General features: G+C 38.2%; 1 protein-coding gene across 1 annotated transcript in view; it reads left to right on the forward strand.

Moving 5' to 3' along the window:
* prkd1 (protein kinase D1) overlaps positions 1-20,155 on the forward strand; it is a 36,026-nt gene extending 15,871 nt beyond the window's left edge. Inside the window, exons 8-21 of the mRNA XM_014998055.2 lie at positions 258-459; positions 537-660; positions 1,421-1,498; positions 2,349-2,516; positions 3,356-3,467; positions 5,523-5,575; positions 6,707-6,779; positions 8,541-8,647; positions 10,459-10,620; positions 11,465-11,563; positions 12,283-12,443; positions 12,577-12,683; positions 15,305-15,390; positions 16,583-20,155. Coding sequence (XP_014853541.1) covers positions 258-459; positions 537-660; positions 1,421-1,498; positions 2,349-2,516; positions 3,356-3,467; positions 5,523-5,575; positions 6,707-6,779; positions 8,541-8,647; positions 10,459-10,620; positions 11,465-11,563; positions 12,283-12,443; positions 12,577-12,683; positions 15,305-15,390; positions 16,583-16,813 — 1,763 coding nt within the window. The 3' untranslated portion in view covers positions 16,814-20,155. The remainder of the gene's footprint in view (positions 1-257; positions 460-536; positions 661-1,420; positions 1,499-2,348; positions 2,517-3,355; positions 3,468-5,522; positions 5,576-6,706; positions 6,780-8,540; positions 8,648-10,458; positions 10,621-11,464; positions 11,564-12,282; positions 12,444-12,576; positions 12,684-15,304; positions 15,391-16,582) is intronic.
* Positions 20,156-20,912: the final 757 nt, after the last annotated feature.

The raw sequence follows: 20,912 nt of genomic DNA on the forward strand, positions 1-20,912 counted from the left end.
TTGTAACATTATTTTCCAATAAAAAATCTGTTGTATAATTAAAATCTTTTTCCAGCTCCTTTAGGTAATTCACTCACATTAGTTGAGGCATGTCACCGATTTCTTATTGTTAAATCTATTTTTCATCTAACTGTTGTCAGAGCATTGCTAACTCTGACAAATTTAATTTCATGGGTTTCATTTCCAGTTTTTTTTTTTAATTGCATTCTAGTCTGAGTTAAATTCTTTATTGTTTGACTTTAATTGTTGTGTTACAGATCTTCTGAGCCCAGGAGCAGAGTTGGATGCTGTGATGGTGGAGGGTTGCCTTGACGACCCCAGTGGTGACCGACGTGGTAGCCTCCTTGATGACATGGATGAAGCACTAACTTCAGATGGGGGCTTAATGCTGGACACCGGATCTGCTGACCTTAGTGACCTGCGTGACCCTGACCTGGATGACTCCAACCGTGCCATCAGGTAAACACTCCAACAATTCATCCACAGAAGCTGGAACAGAACCAGGCTGAGGCTGTGCTTTGTCTGTCTGCCTGCAGCCCATCCACCAGTAACAACATCCCACTGATGCGAATTGTTCAGTCTGTCAAACACACCAAGAGGAAGAACAGCAATGTGATGAAGGAAGGCTGGATGGTTCACTACACCAGCAAGGATACTCTTGTAATTGATTAACACCTATACTTTTCACAAATTGTGGAATATTTTACTCGGTTGAATACTGTTCTTTATTTTTTTTGACAAAAACATCTTTTACTTAGTAGCACAATTTGAGTTTGTGGCTGAAACAGTTAATTGGATTAATTGTGATAAATCAGTTATTGAAATAATCAATGATTATCAACTAATTTTGTAACTGATTGGTCATTAATTGGAGTATACAGACACAGAAAAGGCAATTTGCTGACACTTAGCTGCAATTAAGGCATAACTTTTATTAAAATTTTTATATACTGCATTTAAAATAAAGAAATATTGTAGCAGATGATCAGACGTTCACTTATGAAATCCTGTTACTACATTTATCCAAAGAAATTATTTTATGTAAAAACTGAATTGAATTATTCGTGGGCTTTTCGTATTTATAAAAAAATGTGTTTCTAATACTAAATAAAATAAACTTAATTGGTTCAATGAAAAATCTGCAGAATGTGCCATTTTTTATCCAGTTAATAGATCACTCATCAAAACAATCCATAGGATGTTTGATTACTAACATAATCATTAGTTGCAGTCCAATTTAAGTTTCAAATGACGTTTAGAGAATGTTTGCTCCTTTTTTTTAGAAAAGGTTTTTAATGACGATAGAGTAAAATCCAAAATTATTTTTCTACCAAAACAGCCTTTTGATACTGGCATTTCTCAGTTATTGCTGGTTATGTTTTCTTTCCTCTGCTGACGTCTCTTTTTCTCTCTGTTTCAGAGAAAACGCCATTACTGGCGACTGGACAGTAAATGCATCACCTTGTATCAAAATGATACAGGAAGTAAATACTACAGGGTAGGATACACACTACCAACCTTTTTGATTATTGAGGAAGAATCACATTCTTTGATATAAATGTGTTGACTAGGCATTTTGAGGTCTTACAGGACTAATAGACTGAGGAACTTATTTGTCTGTCTGTCTGTCTGTCATCTTCAGAATACATATTTTATTACCCCTTACATTTGTTTCATAACACATATAAAAACAAGGTACATAAAACCTGAAATTAATAATCTCAGTGAAATCTCTTTGTCACATAATTATGCTTTCAACTGAGTATTGTATTGTGAGGCAGTATTCTTGCTGCTGCCATGTTACTCTTTTATTCAATATCTTATTATGTCCTTTAGAAGCTTGAAGGAGAACATCTTGCAGCAGCAGGGTGAAATAGCTTGATTTTATTTTCCAGTTGTTGCCATGGTGATTCAAGATGTCAAGGCTTCACAACGATGGATTTGTATAGCTCTCATGCTCACTCTGAACTTAAAAATACTCAGAATTCTTAAACCACATTGAAGTCAGTGTTGTGCAACCAGATACTATTCTTTCCAATTCAGAGCAGTGTTAATTTTGACAACATATTTTTATTTATTTAGTTTTAATCTTAGTCTTTTCCCTAAAATATAATTTAGTTTTAGTCACAATTCAGTTCAATCTCATCATAATCATTAGAAAAGGTATCGTCATCATTAACAAAATGAACACAGATTCAGACTAAGGGGATTCAGTAAACCCAGACATTATGGAAGCTCCTTTCTGAATTCTACTCACCTCCCAAATGCAAATCCAAGAGAAACCATACACCATCAAGAATATGTATCTTCACAAGTTGTGCTCCATTTATTTCCTTATCTGTTTTCAGGAGATTCCATTGTCAGAAATCCTGTCTCTGGAGCCAGCTCAGAACTTCTCTCTGCTTCCGGAAGGAGCCAACCCTCACTGTTTTGAAATCACTACAGCAATGTTGGTTTACTATGTCGGAGAGAACCTGTTGAGAGGCGAATCATCCATGACTGGCAGTAGCATCCTGGTGAGAGAATGATTTGAATTCTATTTGACGTGAAATGATGTAAAATTGGCTTTCAGTGCATGAGGGTCTGATGCACCCACATTGGTGTTTAAATGATTTATCAGAACAGAACTTTGAGTAGATTGTGTTATGAGCGTGCCTTCTTCATCCTTTTGTGTAGAAGCCAATGTATTTTCTCAATCCCAGCATGCTTGGTGTTGGTTACAATCTGTATTGTTTACTTTCAATGAATCCCAGCGTTTCAGAAATAATTGAAAGTAATTCTAACATGTAGAAAATCATTTGGTTGTTATTAGCACTTTAGAATCTTCATAGAAAAAGACAAATGCAATAGCTGCATTTCCATTAACAACAAAAACTGGTTTGGAAGTGTCTTCAGAATCTGCCTTTTGCAGACAATGTGGTTCTGTGGCTTCATCACACCATGATCCACTGCTTTCACTGGAGCAGTTTGCAGATGTGTGAAGATCAGGCTCTCCAAATCTAAGGCCATGGGCATGAGACAGAAAAGGGTCGAGTGCCTTCTCCGGTTCAGGGAAGAGATCCTGCCCCAAGTCGAGGAGTTTAAGGGTCCCATGGTCTTGTTCACAAGTTCTCCTCACAAGTGGGATGAGATCCACAGGGAGACCCAGGACATGCTGGAGGGACAACATTTCTTTGCTGGCCTCAGCATGAGATTCGCCTGGATGAGCTGGACAATTAGCTGTTGAGAGAGAAGTCTGGGCCTCTGCTAGCCTGCTGCCCCCGTGACCTGACCCCAGATTAAGTGGAAGAAGATGGATAGATTAAAAAGTAATAATAATAATTTAAAATATTTCATTTTCACAAACTGGTTTCAGGTCAGTGGAGTTGGGCAGGATGTGGCTCGGATGTGGGAAATGGCCATCCAGCATGCTCTTATGCCAGCCGTCTCCACAGGAATTTGCCACAATTTCCACCGAAGTGGGCACAGTAAGACACTGATCAACACAAGACCAGCTCACCTGCATGTATTTTATGAATTAAAAATGTAAAAGACTAAATTATTATGAACTTTGTTAAACAACCAATGCCTAAAGCTTTAAGACTCATGTCCTTGTTAAGGTTAAGTATTAACTGTTGCACAATCTGAGATAAAGGACAGCGTAGGACAGGATACCTTCAGTGAATCATTATTTCAGTAACAAAACTAGCCATGATACTGAATAACAGGTGTGAGTCTTTAAATTTACCCTCATCATTTCTTCACGATTTTGAAGATATGGAAAAAAATACAGCAAAGAACTGACATGAGTGAAACAGTTGTTGTCTTTCATCACCACTTTTTGACCAGCTAAGAGTCCATCAGTCTGCAGCAACAATGTGTGTCCAGCAGAGCTCACGCTGTGCAACAGTCACTTAAACCTCAACATATGGACAAGTAAGAAAAACAAACCAATACATAAATATCTCTAGCAAAAACAAATACATTTTAATCAGATAGAAAAGCCAGTGCATAATGCACAGTGCTCCTTTTGATGATATCATGTAGGTTAAGTTCACGTTCACCACCAGCATTTCTCATCAGTAACAACACCGCTTGCAGTACTCTGTGATCCCCATGGTTACCAGTTGAGTGTATTTAGAACATTAAGAGTCAATCCAACTGGTAGAAAACTCTGAAGACAAGAAAAGGTGCAATTTTTGACACTTAACCATTAGCTTTGAAATATTCCGACTGTAAATACTAATATTGTGATGAGGATTTGTTTGCAGTATGTTGTATCACTCTAACCACAACCTGAGTTATAGGCTGCTGCGACCTTTACAGAGCTGTGTGTGAAAGAAAACTCACAACAACACAAGGGCTAATGTATTAGCCATAATGTCTCTAAAAGGAGAACAGAAATTAGGAAGACATTTAGATAAAAACGTTGCTTCTGAAAACTAATCACTTGAAAATTGAAGATATGTCGTTTGTACTGCGAATCCGTGTATTGTTCACTACTTAGGTTTTCCATTTCAAAATAAAACAATAAAAAATAAATAATCAGGTGCAGTTTTTTGGGAAACTAAAACAACGGCCACAATTTTTGTCACTTTAAAGGTAAAAGTGAAGAGAAGCTGTACATTTTGGGACATTTTTTAGACGTTCTGATTTCTGGCCTGAAGTCATGACCTGAACTCCAGGCGCATGTTTTCATTTCACACTTTAGAGGCAGCACCAGTCTCATCCTGTTTGTAGAGGGAGTCGACCCATTTCAGTAGCAGTTGATGATATTACAGGAACAAACTGATAATTGTATGATTTATTTTAAATTGTTAGTGATTGAAGCAAAACCCTGTGGACTTTAAATTAGTTTGATTTTACATTTTTACATTTAGTTTTAAAACACTGAAAATCTAAAGAATTTGTTTTGAAACCAAACAACGAACCAAACACTGACTACTGAACATGGAATGTTTTCTCAGTTTAACTTTCCATTTAAATCCATCCTTTATTCTAATTTAACTAAAATGCCAGGCTGAAGTTTGAGAACGAATAAATAAAGGACTTCATGTGAATGCATCTGAAGTAAAATATTGTAGCACTGAAGAACATGCACAAATAGAAAATCATCTCCGTGGTAAATGACTTGGATACAACTGTTCTTGTTCAAGCTGAATCCCCCTGCAGGGTCTTTGCTCTCCTTAGACTGACAATGCCCACTCAAAGCCCATCAGAGATATTTAAAGCTTCGGTGACGTCAAACTGTTCATGACTAATCCTTCCAAAGAGTCAGACCGAGGTTGCTTGTTGAACTAAAACAGTCGTCTACAGGCTTCAGGTGTATGATTTAAACAGATTAAAATTTTGATTTAACATCAGATCACTGCCAGAGGAAATGAGAAACGACAGTTTTAACGTTTAAGGGTTGAGTTACATGGTCATTCTTCCCTTTTTGACTGATAAGTTGCACCAAGAACTGAATTTTCTTTGATAATGAGTCAGTGTGACAGTTTGGCTCCATTTCTTCTGTTCTGATCATCTTTGTTTCTGATCAACAGAGGAAATTTCCATCAGTATTTCAGTCTCCAACTGTCAGATCCAGGAAAATGTGGTAAGAAGACTCGCACACACAAACGCGCACACACACATGCAGACGCATACACACACAAGCATTTGCAAGGTTACAGAGTTGATGGATTTGAATCAATTATGCTTTTTGCTTCCACTGACACTTTTCAGATTTTTGCCGTTGTGTCAGCATGGGTTTATGTAACTGAAATGTATATTAAAAGAAAAAAGCTTGCAAGCTGCCAAGAACATCATGTCATGTTTCCATGCAGACATGCACCCTTACCATCTCCAAGGTGAGCAAGTATCAAGCACATCAAATGGAGATTACTGTGATTACTCACTCAGCTACATGGTTTCCATAGAGACTATGGTAATTAGACCACAAACTATGAGGAGGAGGACGAGGTTTATAATATTGTATTCCTGTCGTCTTTGCCTGAGGTGTGATATTAGCCTTTCTGTGAACAAGGAATGAAATGACAGCGATTACGGACAGCAGAAGCAGGAAATATTTTCTAGTTTCAGACTCAAAGCTGATATTGATCTGTGATGCTGTGTTGTGACACACTGTAAGGCACAGCGCTGTCTCTGGGCTCCAGTCCAGTCCTGGATTCATTCCTAAATCTGGGAAGCTCTCTTTATTTGAAGCAACTTTTTCTTAATTTGTAAACACGTGAAATTGTTGAACTTCTTAAAATCTGAGTCGAGTTCGGTGATGTTGTCGTTGCAGCTCAGAGGTATGACCTAATATCACAAAACAGTATGGATTCCTCACAATACACAGAACGCATCTAAAATCCTTTCCGCCATTATGCTCCGTGCTCAGATGCAAAGGAAAATAGCATCTGAGATTCTGATCATTCTTCCATCAGTAGGACCAAAGCAACAGTGACAAATTACATTTACTTTTTTTTTGTTTGTTTTGTTTGTTTTTTTTTTTTTTTTGCTTTATTCTTTTTCTGTTATTGATACGTATTGGTTGCTATTGATAGTTACTGTTAATGTTATATAAACAAATTTACCAATTTTGAAATCTGTCTCATTTATGTTTTTTTTTATGGCTTTTGCAGTACAGACGTAGATTAAATTGGTTTAGAAAAATGAAAGCTTAGTCAACACATTAAAGCTGTCCAATCTGCTACTGATCTTGTATTCAAACGTTTTTCTCCAGGACATCAATTCAGTTTATCAGATTTTTCCAGATGAAGTTCTTGGCTCTGGACAGTTTGGTATTGTTTATGGAGGTGAGTTACACATTCATCCAAACCCTTGCTGTTGTATATTTTAAGTAATTGTTTCCACTGCAAAGAAGTAGCTTAATCAAATTTGTTTGGATCTCCTTCTGTTACAGCTAAGTGTTTGTAAAATTAATAGAGCATTTTAAATTATTAAATGTATTAAAAATCAACTGTTTAAACAATACCAAAATTTACTTGACATACTGTGTAAGTATAAGTTTTTTTGGAAGTTAGCTGTCTGTATGAACGCACAGCATTCAGTGAAAAAAAGACAGAAAGAAAGAAGAAAAGAAAAAATAAAATCATACTGTAACAAGTGTAGCGCACTGCATACAACCCTGCCCTGCTTCACTCTAACAATCTCACATCCCAGAAGATTTGCACTTGACTCACCCTGCGATTACAGCAAGCGGCAAAAGGGAGCTGGAAGATGTTTAGCTAAAAACAGGACAGAGAGCACAGGTCTTTAGGTTAAACTGTCAGGTTACAATAATATGTCAGGTTTACTTCACTGAAAAGTCTAATTAGAGTCAGTTAATCAGGTTAGATCAGACTGGACACAAGGTTGGGTCAGGTTGGATTTTCTGTCAGATCTAAATGAATTTGGAGGAGAAAACATGATGTTTTCAGAGTTTGTTGTTTTTAATGTTTTTTCAAAATGTGATCACAACACTGGGTGCAATATATGGCAGAACTTTCAGCGCAGCCATGCTGTTCCAACTCTGTAATATTACAACACATAAAACCCCATTTTTCAAGCGTTGCACCAACTGACATTGTAATAAATACTCTAAAATTGAAAAATATGTTTTGCTTCTTTTTGATTAATCTTTTACAGTGACTCAGAGATCTCAGAGATCTTGCTCAGTCGAGGTTTTTTAAGTTGTGGCCATATTCGGAGAATTTAATTCCAAATTTCTTACCATAAGCATTCCACGACTGAACAATAAGGTTCAGTCTCTAAGTCTGGGTGGCAAACAAAAAAAAAGATTCTGTAACATTACAACACTGGGTCTTACAGTGCTATCATATAAAATGCTAAATGAATTGCCCACCCCTGTGTTAAGTGTTGCCCATGTTGGGTGTTCACAGTGCTTAATGTGGGCAGGTTATTGGCATGAATTAGCTATTATTACAGCCTGTAGGCTAGACAGGTGACTAACTTACCCTGTTTAATGCCACCTACTCATGTAGTGAAATCTGATTTTATCCTTTAACAGTTGTTTCCCTAGTAACAGAAAAATGATTTATAACTTTGATGATACTTTGTGAAACACAGGAGAAATAATTCACCCAACAAAGTCCTTTCCTTTTTGGTTGACTAACTATACCTGTTTGACCCGTAGAAACTAAAAGTGAAATGCCTAGAGGCCATGTTGTATATGACTGAACATTATCTCACCTTTAGAGATATATGTGAGGATTTTCTTTAAACTATTATCATACATCGAAGGTCAAATTTATTCATACCTTTGGCCAATTTCAATTTTTAAATATTTCATTCAACCATAAAGTTTGGTTCTGATTGGAAAAGAGACAGGCATCTCTCAAAAGATAATAGAGCGATGTGAAACACTGTTTAACCGTTGTTTCGATAAAGAGACCTTGTCAGTTGCTTGCTGAGCATCACTGAAGGTCGAAAACTAAAATCTCCCCTGGTATCATTCTAACCTTCTCTATTCTGTACTCCCAGTATTAGCCAACAAAAATGAAAGTGCTTCATTTCTGTTTAATTGTTTACAATAGTTATTGTTATATTTGTTACAGGTAAACATCGGAAGTCTGGTCGAGATGTTGCTATCAAAATAATTGATAAACTTCGTTTCCCTACTAAGCAGGAGAGCCAACTGCGCAATGAGGTGGCCATCCTGCAGGTAACCTCACAAACACATGATGGCTGTTCAGACCTGACACTGACATCTGCCCTGGAGATCACTGGAACTGGTCAAAATCTGTCTTCATTAGCATTAGCGGTCTGGCTACATATAAAGAAGTAGCTCCTTCAAAATCTTTGTCAAGGAAGGAGACTTGGTTAAGCACAGCAACACCTGTCCAGGTGGGACTTCTTTAGAGAAAAAAGAACATAACATAAAGGTGATGGCAGTAATAACTGAAGATAACGCATAAATGGAAAATAGTAAATGAAACACCAACATATCTTTTTCATCCAATTTCTTCTCCTGTTTACTTTATCAATAGTAAATAAAATGCTGGGTCCTTTATTTGACAGGTAAATATCTCAATTAAAACACACTCTTAAGATTTAAAACTTTCGTTGGTCTCCCAGCAACCAGCAAATTCAAGTTTATGTGCTTTATCAAGCTCCAGTATAACTATTGTACATTTCTCCAAACTGGGAGCCCTGATCAGAAGATGCCAACCTACCATGACCTATGTGGGAAGGGCCACACTATGGTGCAGCATTTACTGACGGGGAGAGTGTGGATCTTTTGGTGCAGTTCCATGATAAGATCTTTTTGGGTAAAACAAAGCGGGCACAGGACCCATACAGCAGGGCTGGGTGATGTGGCTGAAAAACATACCATGATATAAGTATTTTATAAATACTGCCAAACTGGTGGTGGTGACATTTCCTCTTTTATTCAGACTTTCCTCCTAAGCTGTCTGTATTATGTGAACTCCACAGACTCCACACACCCTGCCCACTGCTGGCTGAGGTTTCGTAGTCGAGTGTCCCGATTGCCTATATTTCTCATTCTATATCCCTTCATTTCCCACAATCTGCAGGGAAACTAGCAGGCTTGAAGAGCTGGTTGGGCGTCTAGCTCCGTTTCCACCAGGGCAGCCACCACACAACTGTTGGTGCTCCGCAGACAGTATCATGCTGTGTCATACTCTGTTTGTGCTGACTTTCAACATTAACACCTTGGTGTCACATTACAAAACAGTTCAATGTGACTGCAGTTTCCTGCTGAGTAGCTTCCCTTTCATGTCAGTGAGCATACGCAATCCTAGAAACTTACCTTTGCATTTCTGGTGGACATCCACTTTGAATACACATAGACCACTGAGGAGTTAAACATGCTAAAGCATGACGGCACATCATGAAACTGGTAGTGCTCATGTTACTCAGCAGGTTTTGCTAGCTTAGCAAAGAGTGAGTTAGTGGATGCCACCAACCTTTAGCTGGCAGTGAGAGGTTGAGCGATCAAAGCATTTCCTCTGCCTACATGCCCCAGAATGCTGTGATTCTGGATCGGAGTTCAATCAACATTCTGACATATTTTCTATTGATCAATATTGTTTTATAAATCAGCCCTACCATAGATCATGGCACCTGTCATCTCTAAAGTGACGTTTAGTCAACATTCTTTATGCGCTGCCGGTCAGTGTGAGCATGATGAGATCATGGCCTGTTAGTCAGAATAGTCAGTCCTGTTTCAAATTCAGACTTGGAGCATTGTGGATCAGCAGCCAATAAGGACAAGACTAATAAATCATCACCATGACAAGGAACCAGCAAAACATTCCTATGGAAGTTTGGTGCAAGTTCCATAAACACAGGGAACTTTCCCATTCCATCATGCATTATTAATGTTCCATAAACATGTATATACATGTATGGTGAAGAAATTACTGGTATAAACTCTCATTTGAAGGTGAAACACTGGTGATTGTTGTTGCCCAAGTGGAGATGAATCTAATCTGTCTTCTTTTTCGTCAGAGTTTGCACCACCCAGGCGTGGTCAACTTAGAGTGCATGTTTGAGACGCCGGAGCGAGTGTTTGTGGTGATGGAGAAGCTCCATGGAGACATGCTTGAGATGATCCTGTCCAGTGAGAAAGGTCGGTTACCGGAGAGAATCACCAAGTTCCTGGTCACACAGGTAATACTATACTATCATTAGCATTACCCATAATCATGAGCTTGAAGTTACTTAACTAAACTTTATGAAATAAAGACAGTCTTTTCAACTTCAGTATTAGGAAATCCACAAATCAACGGGAGGATTTCTTGAGTATTTCTAACACAAACAGACCGAGGATGTGCTATGAGCCTTTGGGCTGAAAGCAGCACCGACTCCTCTGAGCTCTGAACCAATCGTTATTATTACAGGCAGTCCATGCAGCAAGGTGGAGCGAGTACAAGTTGAAAGTGTTGAAATCTGTCTGCGGTGCACTGATGCTCACAGCCAATAGAGGCAGGTATGATAATGCTCCAGATAGAGCAAAAGGCAAACAGTCAATGTGGAAACAGCTTTTCCACAACGCCCACTCTGCTGTCTGCGTTGTCCGCTGTCACAATGTCCTCCTCCTTTTTAGCTCCAGAGGTAAACCTGCAGATTTCTGGGGGAGTTTTGGCAGCATTTGATCTGAAAACCACATCATCCTGACCAAGAATAGAAATGATTGAATATTTTTACAATAATCTGTCTCACATTAGGTTATTTAACAATGTTTTCTCCATCGACTTTATTTGTAACAGAAAGATGTTAGAAAGTCAGCCTTTTGTCTGTCATCACACAACATATAAGCAGTGGAGATGTTCACATTTAAAGCCTCTGTGGACAGGATTTATGAATTCTATGGATGCAATCTGCTTTGTGAATCCGATGAAAAAATAAAGCAAACACTGGCAGAAAAGCCGGTTGAAATGGCTCTGCTTCAGCCCTCAGAGTTTTCCTGCTGGTTCTTGTGATGCTCTTTCTCTGTGTTCTGCTTCCTCATCAGATCCTGGTGGCCCTGCGGCATCTCCACTTCAAGAACATCGTCCACTGTGATCTGAAGCCTGAAAATGTGCTTCTGGCTTCTGCAGACTCTTTTCCTCAGGTAATTTGTGTTCATATACGAGTACAAATTATGGTTGGGCTGCATTTAACCTTAACTAAATTAGCTAAATTAAATACAGTTTTACAATCTTAATATGACATAGAAAATAGGTGAAGGCAACAATAAATAACACCAATCCACTATCTTTGTTTTGCACGTTTAGAGATGGTGCATAGCTATTTATTCAAAGTGTAGTCTTCTTGTTGTGATTTGGCATTATTATTTTTTATTTCTAAGTTATTTTCTTAGCTTCTTTAATTTTAGAAGACGTCTTCAGGTTTGGTCTTTATGTTTCCTGAGAAAGAAATCCTTCTTATTTGAAGGACTCATGAAAACAGAGGCATATATTGTAAAATGTTGAGAGGAAATGCTTCTTGCCCTTGTTTAGCTGAATGTTTCTTTCACAATAGCTACACCGAATAACATCCTGCAAACATTTCTGAAAGTCTAAGAATTTTTTTCTAAAACCAGGTCAGTACCAGAAAACCAACCTGTTTACCAAGTTGGCATTTTGATGAGTAAACAGAAACTTAAATAAATACTTTATGTGCATATGGAAGCTTGTCCAGAAGCCCAGGCTTCATGTCATGCCACTGTGTTTGGGACAGAGACTGGAAAACACCCATTATGCCCAGTCACTTGCCAGCAGGGAAGGGAATTGCTGAGCAGGGGGGGGGGGGGGTTGTAAAACCACCCTCCTCTCATTTGTGCTGCTGCAGGTAAAACTTTGTGACTTTGGATTTGCTCGGATCATTGGTGAGAAGTCCTTCCGGCGCTCAGTGGTTGGCACACCAGCATACCTTGCTCCTGAAGTCCTGAGAAACAAAGGCTACAATCGTTCTCTGGACATGTGGTCAGTGGGAGTCATCATCTACGTCAGGTAGGTGTCAGAAAAATGACACGTGATCAATGGTCGAATTCATGTTTGGATTCAGAAAGATGCATATCTACAGAAAGAATATGTTTCTCATCATAGCAATATTTTGCATTGTAACTATATTGTGTATCTGCAGTTTAAGTGGGACATTCCCTTTCAATGAAGATGAAGATATTAATGATCAAATCCAGAATGCTGCCTTCATGTACCCTCCACACCCATGGAAGAAAGTCTCCCAGGAAGGTATGTGGTTCTACAGAACCTCTTTAGTGGTTTAGGCTGGATATCAGGTCACCATACCACAGTTTATTTTCCATAAAATGTTCAGTAAAAAATGAAAGAAAACAAAACCTGAGCTCACTGGAGCCAGGTCTGAAAGAAAGGTGACATAACATCAGAATAAAAACTACTGAGAAAATCAGACAGTTTGAAATAAGAAGTCAGATTTAGACAGATTTAACTTCAGATGGGGAGAAAAAACAATTATGAATCTATATAATAATATAATATATATATATATATATATATATATATATATATATATATATATATATATATATATATATTTAATCATAGAAAATATTTAAGATTTTCATCACATTTTAATTGTTTTAGATGTATTTTTTATCACATCTAAAAGCTGAAGAATGTAAGTTTTATCAAAAATATGTTTTTTTACATATTTATTGAAACTGTCATCATATTGTAATGGGTTGTTATGAGACAGATAATGTGTGAAAAGATCAATCTCCTTCACCTCACCTCTGATCTGCTATAGCAGTCTGAAGAAACAAACCACACCCACCAAAAACAACCAATCAGAGCAAGGAGGGGGGCCTTAGCTCTGTCAGTCATCCTCATGTACTATAGATGTGGCTTTGTAGGAGAAACAATTCATCATCACAAGAAAACTGTTTATCTGCTATCATCATGGGCTATGCTAACTGGCCTTAGCATTCACAACATGCTATGCTAGCTGCAGGGCAGCAGAAAGCAAGAAGGGAAAGAGGAGAGAGGGATGAGCAGCGCCACACAGAGGGTGATTGTCAGCACTACAACCTGCCTCCTGTCTCTGATCGGTTGTTTCTCTTAGCACTTGGAGCAGACAGAGGAGCTCAATTTTTTTCACAGATTATAATGTCGTGACAAAGTGACAGTTTCAACACACACACATATGTGCGTGTGTATAAATGATAAAAAGTTTCATACTTCAGCTTTAAGGGTCACATCACCCACCTGAAACCCACCAGTTGTTATAGCAACATGCTAGCAGACTACCAAAAGAGAAAAAAACTGCAGTCATGTTCTTGGACACACTTTACAGCTAATTAATCCAGCCTCACCCTGCTATTGTTCACCATGTCTGTAGTCTGCTGCAGCCTCTCCGGGCGGCTCGGTGACTCATGTCGATGTCTCTACATGTGTCCACGCTGTCTGTTAACTGAAGTTGTCAAGTTGACACTGAGACTGTTTTATCAGTGACTCACTCACTCCTCAGCCAGAAACCCCGAGCACTTCTCCATCCTCCCCCTCTTCCTGACAGAGTGACTTAAGGTGCTGTTTAGAAGTAAATGCAGGCAATGCTCCTCCAGATTAAATGTCAGGAGAAAGTCTTCGAACAATAGATCTGCATGTCCAAATATCAGGTTAAAGAAAGACTCCTGCCCACACAACATTACAACTTATAGACGGAAATAAAAGAAGGTGAACGTTAAACTTTTTGTTTAATTAAATGAAATAAATTTTAGGTCAGTTACCTGCATGCAGAGCCTATTGAATTAGTCAGGATTTCATTATGGGTATTACTTTCAGCATTTTGACACATTAACTCAACCTCTCAACTGTAAAATACCTGCTAAAAATCCAAAATAAATCATTTAACCATCAAATTCAAGAAGAAAACACTTTCATAAAGTTTCGTGTAATAAATATAGAATCATCAGAATTAAAGAAGAGTAATAATTCTGTACATATTGGCATTCAGTGATTTGGAGGCAACAGATATTCAGCTCTAATCCTCCACCGCTGGATCCTTCCTCTCCAGAAACACTGGAGTCATTGTTGCTTCCTGAACAACAAGCCTCATTAAACAGTGTTGCAGTCCTTCAGTAGAAGCAGCTCCATCTTCTTCATCGCTCCATCTGAGCTTCTTCCTCCAAACTGCAGATAAATTTCTCAAATCTGTGCTGAAATCCTCACAACTTCCTTGTGTATTCAGCCTTTGACTTACCCTGATTATGTCACAACATGGCACCGCCGTTTGACCCAGTTCCCACAGACGAAAACAGCAACACTCTGCATTTATAGTATTCTGTGAGAAATATTTATTAAAAGCTTCTGTGTACACAGAAAGAAAGCACAGTAATTGATCTTTTTAAATCATGTCAGTGGTTTTATCATATCAGTGACACTTAAAAGCTGTTAATATGTCATGACAGTATATGATGAGAAAGATTACTTATGAAAAATGTCAACGTCCTCCTCCTCCTTGTGGTTCTACTGCTATCTCCAGGAATACACTGCTCCTGGTCAGAAACAACCAGTCAGAGTCAGGAGGAGGGTGTTAGTGATGTCAATCCTGCTTGTGTACGCTCTATTATTATTTAAGTTGTTCATTTTCTTTCTAAAGTGTTTCAATGCAAAGCAAAGCATGTGAAACAGAAACTTTACAATCACTGGAAAACGTGCAAACAGTTCTCTTGCTCTGGATTTACCAATTGTGGATAATAAAGACTGAAGCTTGTTTGTCTTGCTTTGTAAATGAACTTCTTATTTGACACAGTGAAGGAAAACACTCCAGCTGGAGACAAAAAACTGACCACCATCTTTACTTTGGTTCTGTTGCTTACTTCCCCTCCTTGCAGCAATTGACCTGATCAACAACCTCCTGCAGGTGAAGATGAGGAAGAGGTACAGTGTGGACAAGACTCTCAGTCACCCCTGGTTACAGGTAGGAAACACATTTCAAAACGTTTACAGTGATCATTTAACAAAAAATAAATAATAGATGGGGTTATTATCGTTCTGTATTTTTTGTTTGGGTGTTGCTGTGTGTTTATGGGTGAGTTTAATTATATGTAACTTGCTATATTGTTTCAACTTGTCCAATTAAAAACTTCAAAAGACAATAGTTGAATTGTACAGTGAAATAAATTGGTACTACACTGAGTTTACAACACACTATTGTGCTGTTTAAACTAAACAACAAAGCTTGTATGAAACATTTTTCTAATAACATGTCCAGTTTTCAATGAACAGAAGAAGAGCTGCTCTGCCAGTACAGAACCTAACATAATCAACTAGTGGACAGTTTGTGTCTGTTTTACCTGCAGACCCATTTTCATGATAAGGATTGTAGAATTGTGTGTGTTTTGGTGATAGAAATACAAATTACACTTGTCTTCAATGTTTGTGCATTATTTAGTGTTTTATTTATTTATTTATTTATTTATTTGATGTTTTAAAAAAAAAGTATGCAGTTGATAATGTGATGTATTTTTTAGATATATTTTAGAAAATCAGATCATTAAGCTTTTACATGAAAACAGTTCATGTCATATTCAAAGTAAAACACCCAGAGGCAGTTTTAATAACTATGTAGACATATTTTTATAAAAGTCACATATTTCAGCTACAAAGTGAAAGCTCTGACTGAAGGAGAAAAGACCAACGAGTCAGCTCATCTTGAATTGAGACCTCATAACTGACAACAACGGCACTTAGCTGTTAACGTAAACCACAAAACGGCCATCCATTAATAGCCCAGATGGTCCAGCAGGCCTGCTATGTGTCAGTTATGACTTTATTGTTGTTTTTTTTCCCTTTGATATTCCAAAATATTTATTTCTAACTCACAGAAGTGTGGAAATGACACTTTAAGCTGAACAACTTTATTTGTATAAAATGAACTCATCTCTGATATTATCAAAAAACAGTTTACAGTCTTTATCCATTGAATGTTTACTGAAACTCATCAAAGTGCACACTTCATCTTTCCATCTCATCATATTCACTACTATTTCCACTAATACACAAAAATATAGAGTTTTATTCCACCCAATGTTATTTTAATTGCACTATGACAAAAGATCAAATTAGTTTTAAATCATTTAATCTTAAGGTGTGTATTTTTTTTCTCTCAGGATTATCAGATGTGGCTGGACCTGAGGAATTTAGAGGGTCGAATGAACGAGCGGTACATCACCCACGAGAGCGATGACCTTCGTTGGCTCCATCACGCTCAGCTCAGCGGCCTTGACTACCCCTCGAATTTCATGAATGGTCCTCCTAACGACGTTGATCCAGGGATGGAGCGCTACCATGAGCAGGAGGAGGAGCTGGAGACCCTCAGTGAGAGGGTCAGTGAACTCTGAGGACAGCGTCGCAAAGTAACACAAACCAGAAGAAGGAAGTCTGAACTTTTTCTGGAGGAGCAGTATTAAACATTTACAAATATTTTCCAAGCAGGTATTACATTTCATTTCATTCAAATCGGCTTCTTTTCTATGAAAACAGCTGCAGGTTTACTAATCTGCACACCGGCAGTGCGCGCTGACACCTCCAAGTTAAATGTTCCTGTTCCTGTCAAACACTGACTGGAGGCTTTCTGTGTGGAGTTTGCATGTCTTTCCTGCAGCTTTTCTTGTATCTGATTTTTGCTTCTGCCTTCATTCCTAAAACATACATGTTGCTCTTACTAGAGATTATAAACTTAAGCATTAGCATGCTTCTGTTTCTGGTTTCCCCCATGGCTCATAAAAAGTTCAGGTTCCAATTGGCTGTGACCCTTTGAAGGAGTCGGCTCATTAGAATTGAAGGCCTCATGATTAGGCTTGAGTAAACTCAAAATAAAAATTATTATAGATATACCTTTTTTATATCTTTCCTGTTAACCGTAACAGAGGCGGAGCAATGAATAAGAAATTGGAAGTGCATGACCTCAAGATACTCAACATATCAGACTGAGAAAAAAAAAATCTCCCTTACAGATTTCTGTTTATTGTCACTCTTAAATGTTTCTGTGAGCTTTTTGTTGTTTGGGGTTTTTTTTGTTAACCCTCTTGCAGTCTTAAGATGCAACCCATCCTGTCATGATCTGAACATATTCAAGAACAGATCAAACATTCTTATTGTTTTTTTTTTTTTCAGTCTGGGTTCCAAAACTATTTCTAAGGATGCGTTCACACCAGTCCTGTTCAGTCTGCTTTAATCAAACTCCAGTCTTGTTTAGAAAGTCCGGTTCATTTACGGAGGTGTGAAAGCATAATAAAACTGATGTGGACCAAAAAAGCAAAGTCTGCCGAAGCCTTGACTCAGTTGCAGTGAACTCTGATGAGGTTTGAATGCATATGTGAATGTCCAAAGAAGCAGACTTTAGCACATGGTATTCTGGGTAAAGACAACCAAAACAAACGCAAGTCTAGCGATAAAGAGAAATCCTACAAACATTGAAATCTGATGGCACTCCATTGTGGTTTACATTTCCTGAACAAGTACGTTGTACTCAGTGTCTTCTTCATAAGTTGGTGGAGCGCCACCAAAGGTGAGGAGGTGATCAGGTTTTTCAAAGGGTTTAGTTGGTTTGACACGGTACAGTGTGAAAGCAAACCACACCAACTGGAAATGGAACAAATGCAGCAATTTTGGTCCCCAATCAAGTTTACCAGACTGTCGGGTGTGAAAACACCCTAAGGCTTTGTGACTCCAGCGGACTACAGTGAGAGACAATATGCACAGAGAAAACACCTCCTAGAGCACACCGCCAACTCATCCAGGAGATCTCTATCTTCCCAGAACAATATGCTAATCAGGGGTTTTCAAAGTACGGCAGAGCTAGTTGCCTGGCAGAGGGCAAATTGACAACCTCCAAATTCCCATCACCACCAACTACATTGTTGCTATTATTTCTGTTTGGGTTTTTTTCTGTCGCTATTCTTGATGTTTCATTCATAGATGTTTACTCTACACTTTGAAAAACCCTGATGTAAAGTATTGCAGGTTTGACTTGTCTAGTTAATCCAGCCTGTCGGCAGCAAGTCCAACTCTAATGTCTCGAAAAGACAACAAAACAAAAGAAATATTTTTCAGTGGCCAAGTTAAAGATAAACAGCTAAAACCAATTGTGAGGCTGTTGCTCAATCTGATTTGCTTGTTAAATCAGGGTGACTCCACATGTGAATGTGGTCGTTCACATTTCTAAATATTATGTGACTTGTGTGTGATCTCCTGTGTGAACTTCAAATGATCTGACAGTGTCCCACATGCACAGTAGAGGGCGCAAGGTTGTGTATGTAGTGAGCATGCTCAGAGTTTTGTCATAAAAAATAAGCAGTCAGCTTTAGCTGAAGTAAACATGGATGCTAACGACGGAGCGTACCTTATGGTTTTAAAGTTGTTATCTAACTGGAGCAGCAGATTAACAACTTAATCCTCATCATGGTCCATCATGGTTGTTGTTTTTCTTCCTGCTATCAGGATACAGAATAGTGACATTTGTCAAGTATCAGTGACGTCCAGGTGGGATGAATGTGACCTGCCGTACAGACTCAGGTCACATATGAAAAGATGGAATACGTATCAGATTTAGAACCACATATTCAAGTGGCCTGGGGCGCATTCAAAAAAATCCAACCTGTGTTATTCACACTGTCATGAAAAGACCAGGTACATGTTGCACTACGGTAAAAAAAAAAAAAAAAAAAAAAAAAAAAAAAATTAGATTAGATTCGAGTCACTTCAAGCTGCAGTGTGAACGCAGCCATAGACAGTTTCAACACTTTATTTAAACAAATATATATATATATTTTATAAAAGTCACATTCTGCAGCTTTGGTCTCTGCCGTCTCCAGCCTGCGTCAGTCAGTGTGTGTGACAGCACCACCATGGCTCATCACTGCCTCGCCGGCAATGTGTAAATTTAGCAATTTTGACCATTAAAATGTTCATTTATAAATTCTATCAAGTTGACAAATTGATTTTTTTAATCATTTTTAGTGTTTTACATGACATGATGTCATGATGCACTGCCTCGTCTGCCTCTCCAGACATCTGGACATCACACTTTCTTCATCTAAGAATAGAGAAAGTGACTTTAGCTGCTTTCTTCTGCAGTGCCTCTTTTTGAACTTTAACCTTACACAGGCACCATAGAAGTCAGTCTAAAAGCAGCGTAACAGGCTGCCTTCCCATTCATCTCTTATTGTACTTCAACAGATCTATATGATAAGACTATGGTAGATGCAAAGGAACCAATCAGCTGTGACTGTGTGCTCTAAGAGCAGGAAAACCTCTGAACTGACCTGAACTCTAGGTTGTGTTGTTTCAGATTATTCTACAATGTAAAGCTGCTTTGAGGTTGAAGAAAAAGTTAGTGTCTACCCTGACTGCACATCACTGAGTCACTGCCGTCTTTGTGCAGTTAACATAGTTCACTGTAGATAATGTAATATTAGATTTACACAACTGCTCCTGTGACCTGAAGGCAACCTGACCGTTTGGCACAGACTTGCCGTCAGTCATCTGTTGGAGAAAATCTACAGAGCCCTCTGGTGGCTGGTGTGAAAAATTAAAATTGAACAAATGACTGAAGTTACTGTAAGGGAGGGCTTTTAACCAGAGACGTTTCCTAACCAGAGCTTTGTGTTATTCTGATGTCAGCATTAACACTCTGCTGAAAATAACAATCATTCAGTTTCAATCAGTTTGAGATCAAAGAGCAAGATCAAAAAATGGACAGATGATATTTGTGAGAGAGTCCTTCACTATGAGGGCAGAAACATGGTTTAGAGTCCAAGTGGTTCATGTTTAGGCAGGACTGTTTTAAGTTCTGTGAAATTTATGGCAGAATTATTTATGGATTGAATAAATCACAGCAACTGGTTTCAAAAGTTGCACTTTCTAGTTGACATTTTGGAGGTTAAAAAAGTATTTTATATAGTCTATAACTTACACGGCATTTGTTTACCACTGATGGTAATTATTTCCACAGCTAAAGAGTAACCAAAAATATTGTGTTAAAACAATCAATCTCCCTTCATTTGCTGGGTTCATGTGGCTGCATCAGATGATTTGTTAAATGTCAGCCGGTGTTCTTATCAGACTTCACCCCCCCCCCCCCGCCCTCCCACCAACCCCACCCCTACAATCCTGCAAGGATAAGCATGGATGGATGGATGGATGGATGGATGGATTTTTGAGTTTTCAAGTGGAATCCTAAACACTAGTTGCTCTTTAAATAATTGTTTGACAAAGTGTCTAAGGTCTACATTTCTGTTTTTCTTTTTCTCTTTTTGCCAGTTGCTGTTAACTGAAGCTTCTTGAGGTGCATGTTTCTCCTTGTTTGGTGAACTGATCAATGAATCTCGAAATGCCTTTATTCATAATTGTGAATTAATTTGCTGTTTGAAGAAATGCTCAGTGTCATACTTGTTTTTATGTTTATAAAAATCTTTTCATATCTGGGACTGAAAACCG

This window comes from Poecilia mexicana, unplaced genomic scaffold, assembly GCF_051168715.1.
Source record: "Poecilia mexicana isolate PSO_F unplaced genomic scaffold, ASM5116871v1 scaffold_22, whole genome shotgun sequence".
Lineage (NCBI taxonomy): Eukaryota > Metazoa > Chordata > Actinopteri > Cyprinodontiformes > Poeciliidae > Poecilia > Poecilia mexicana.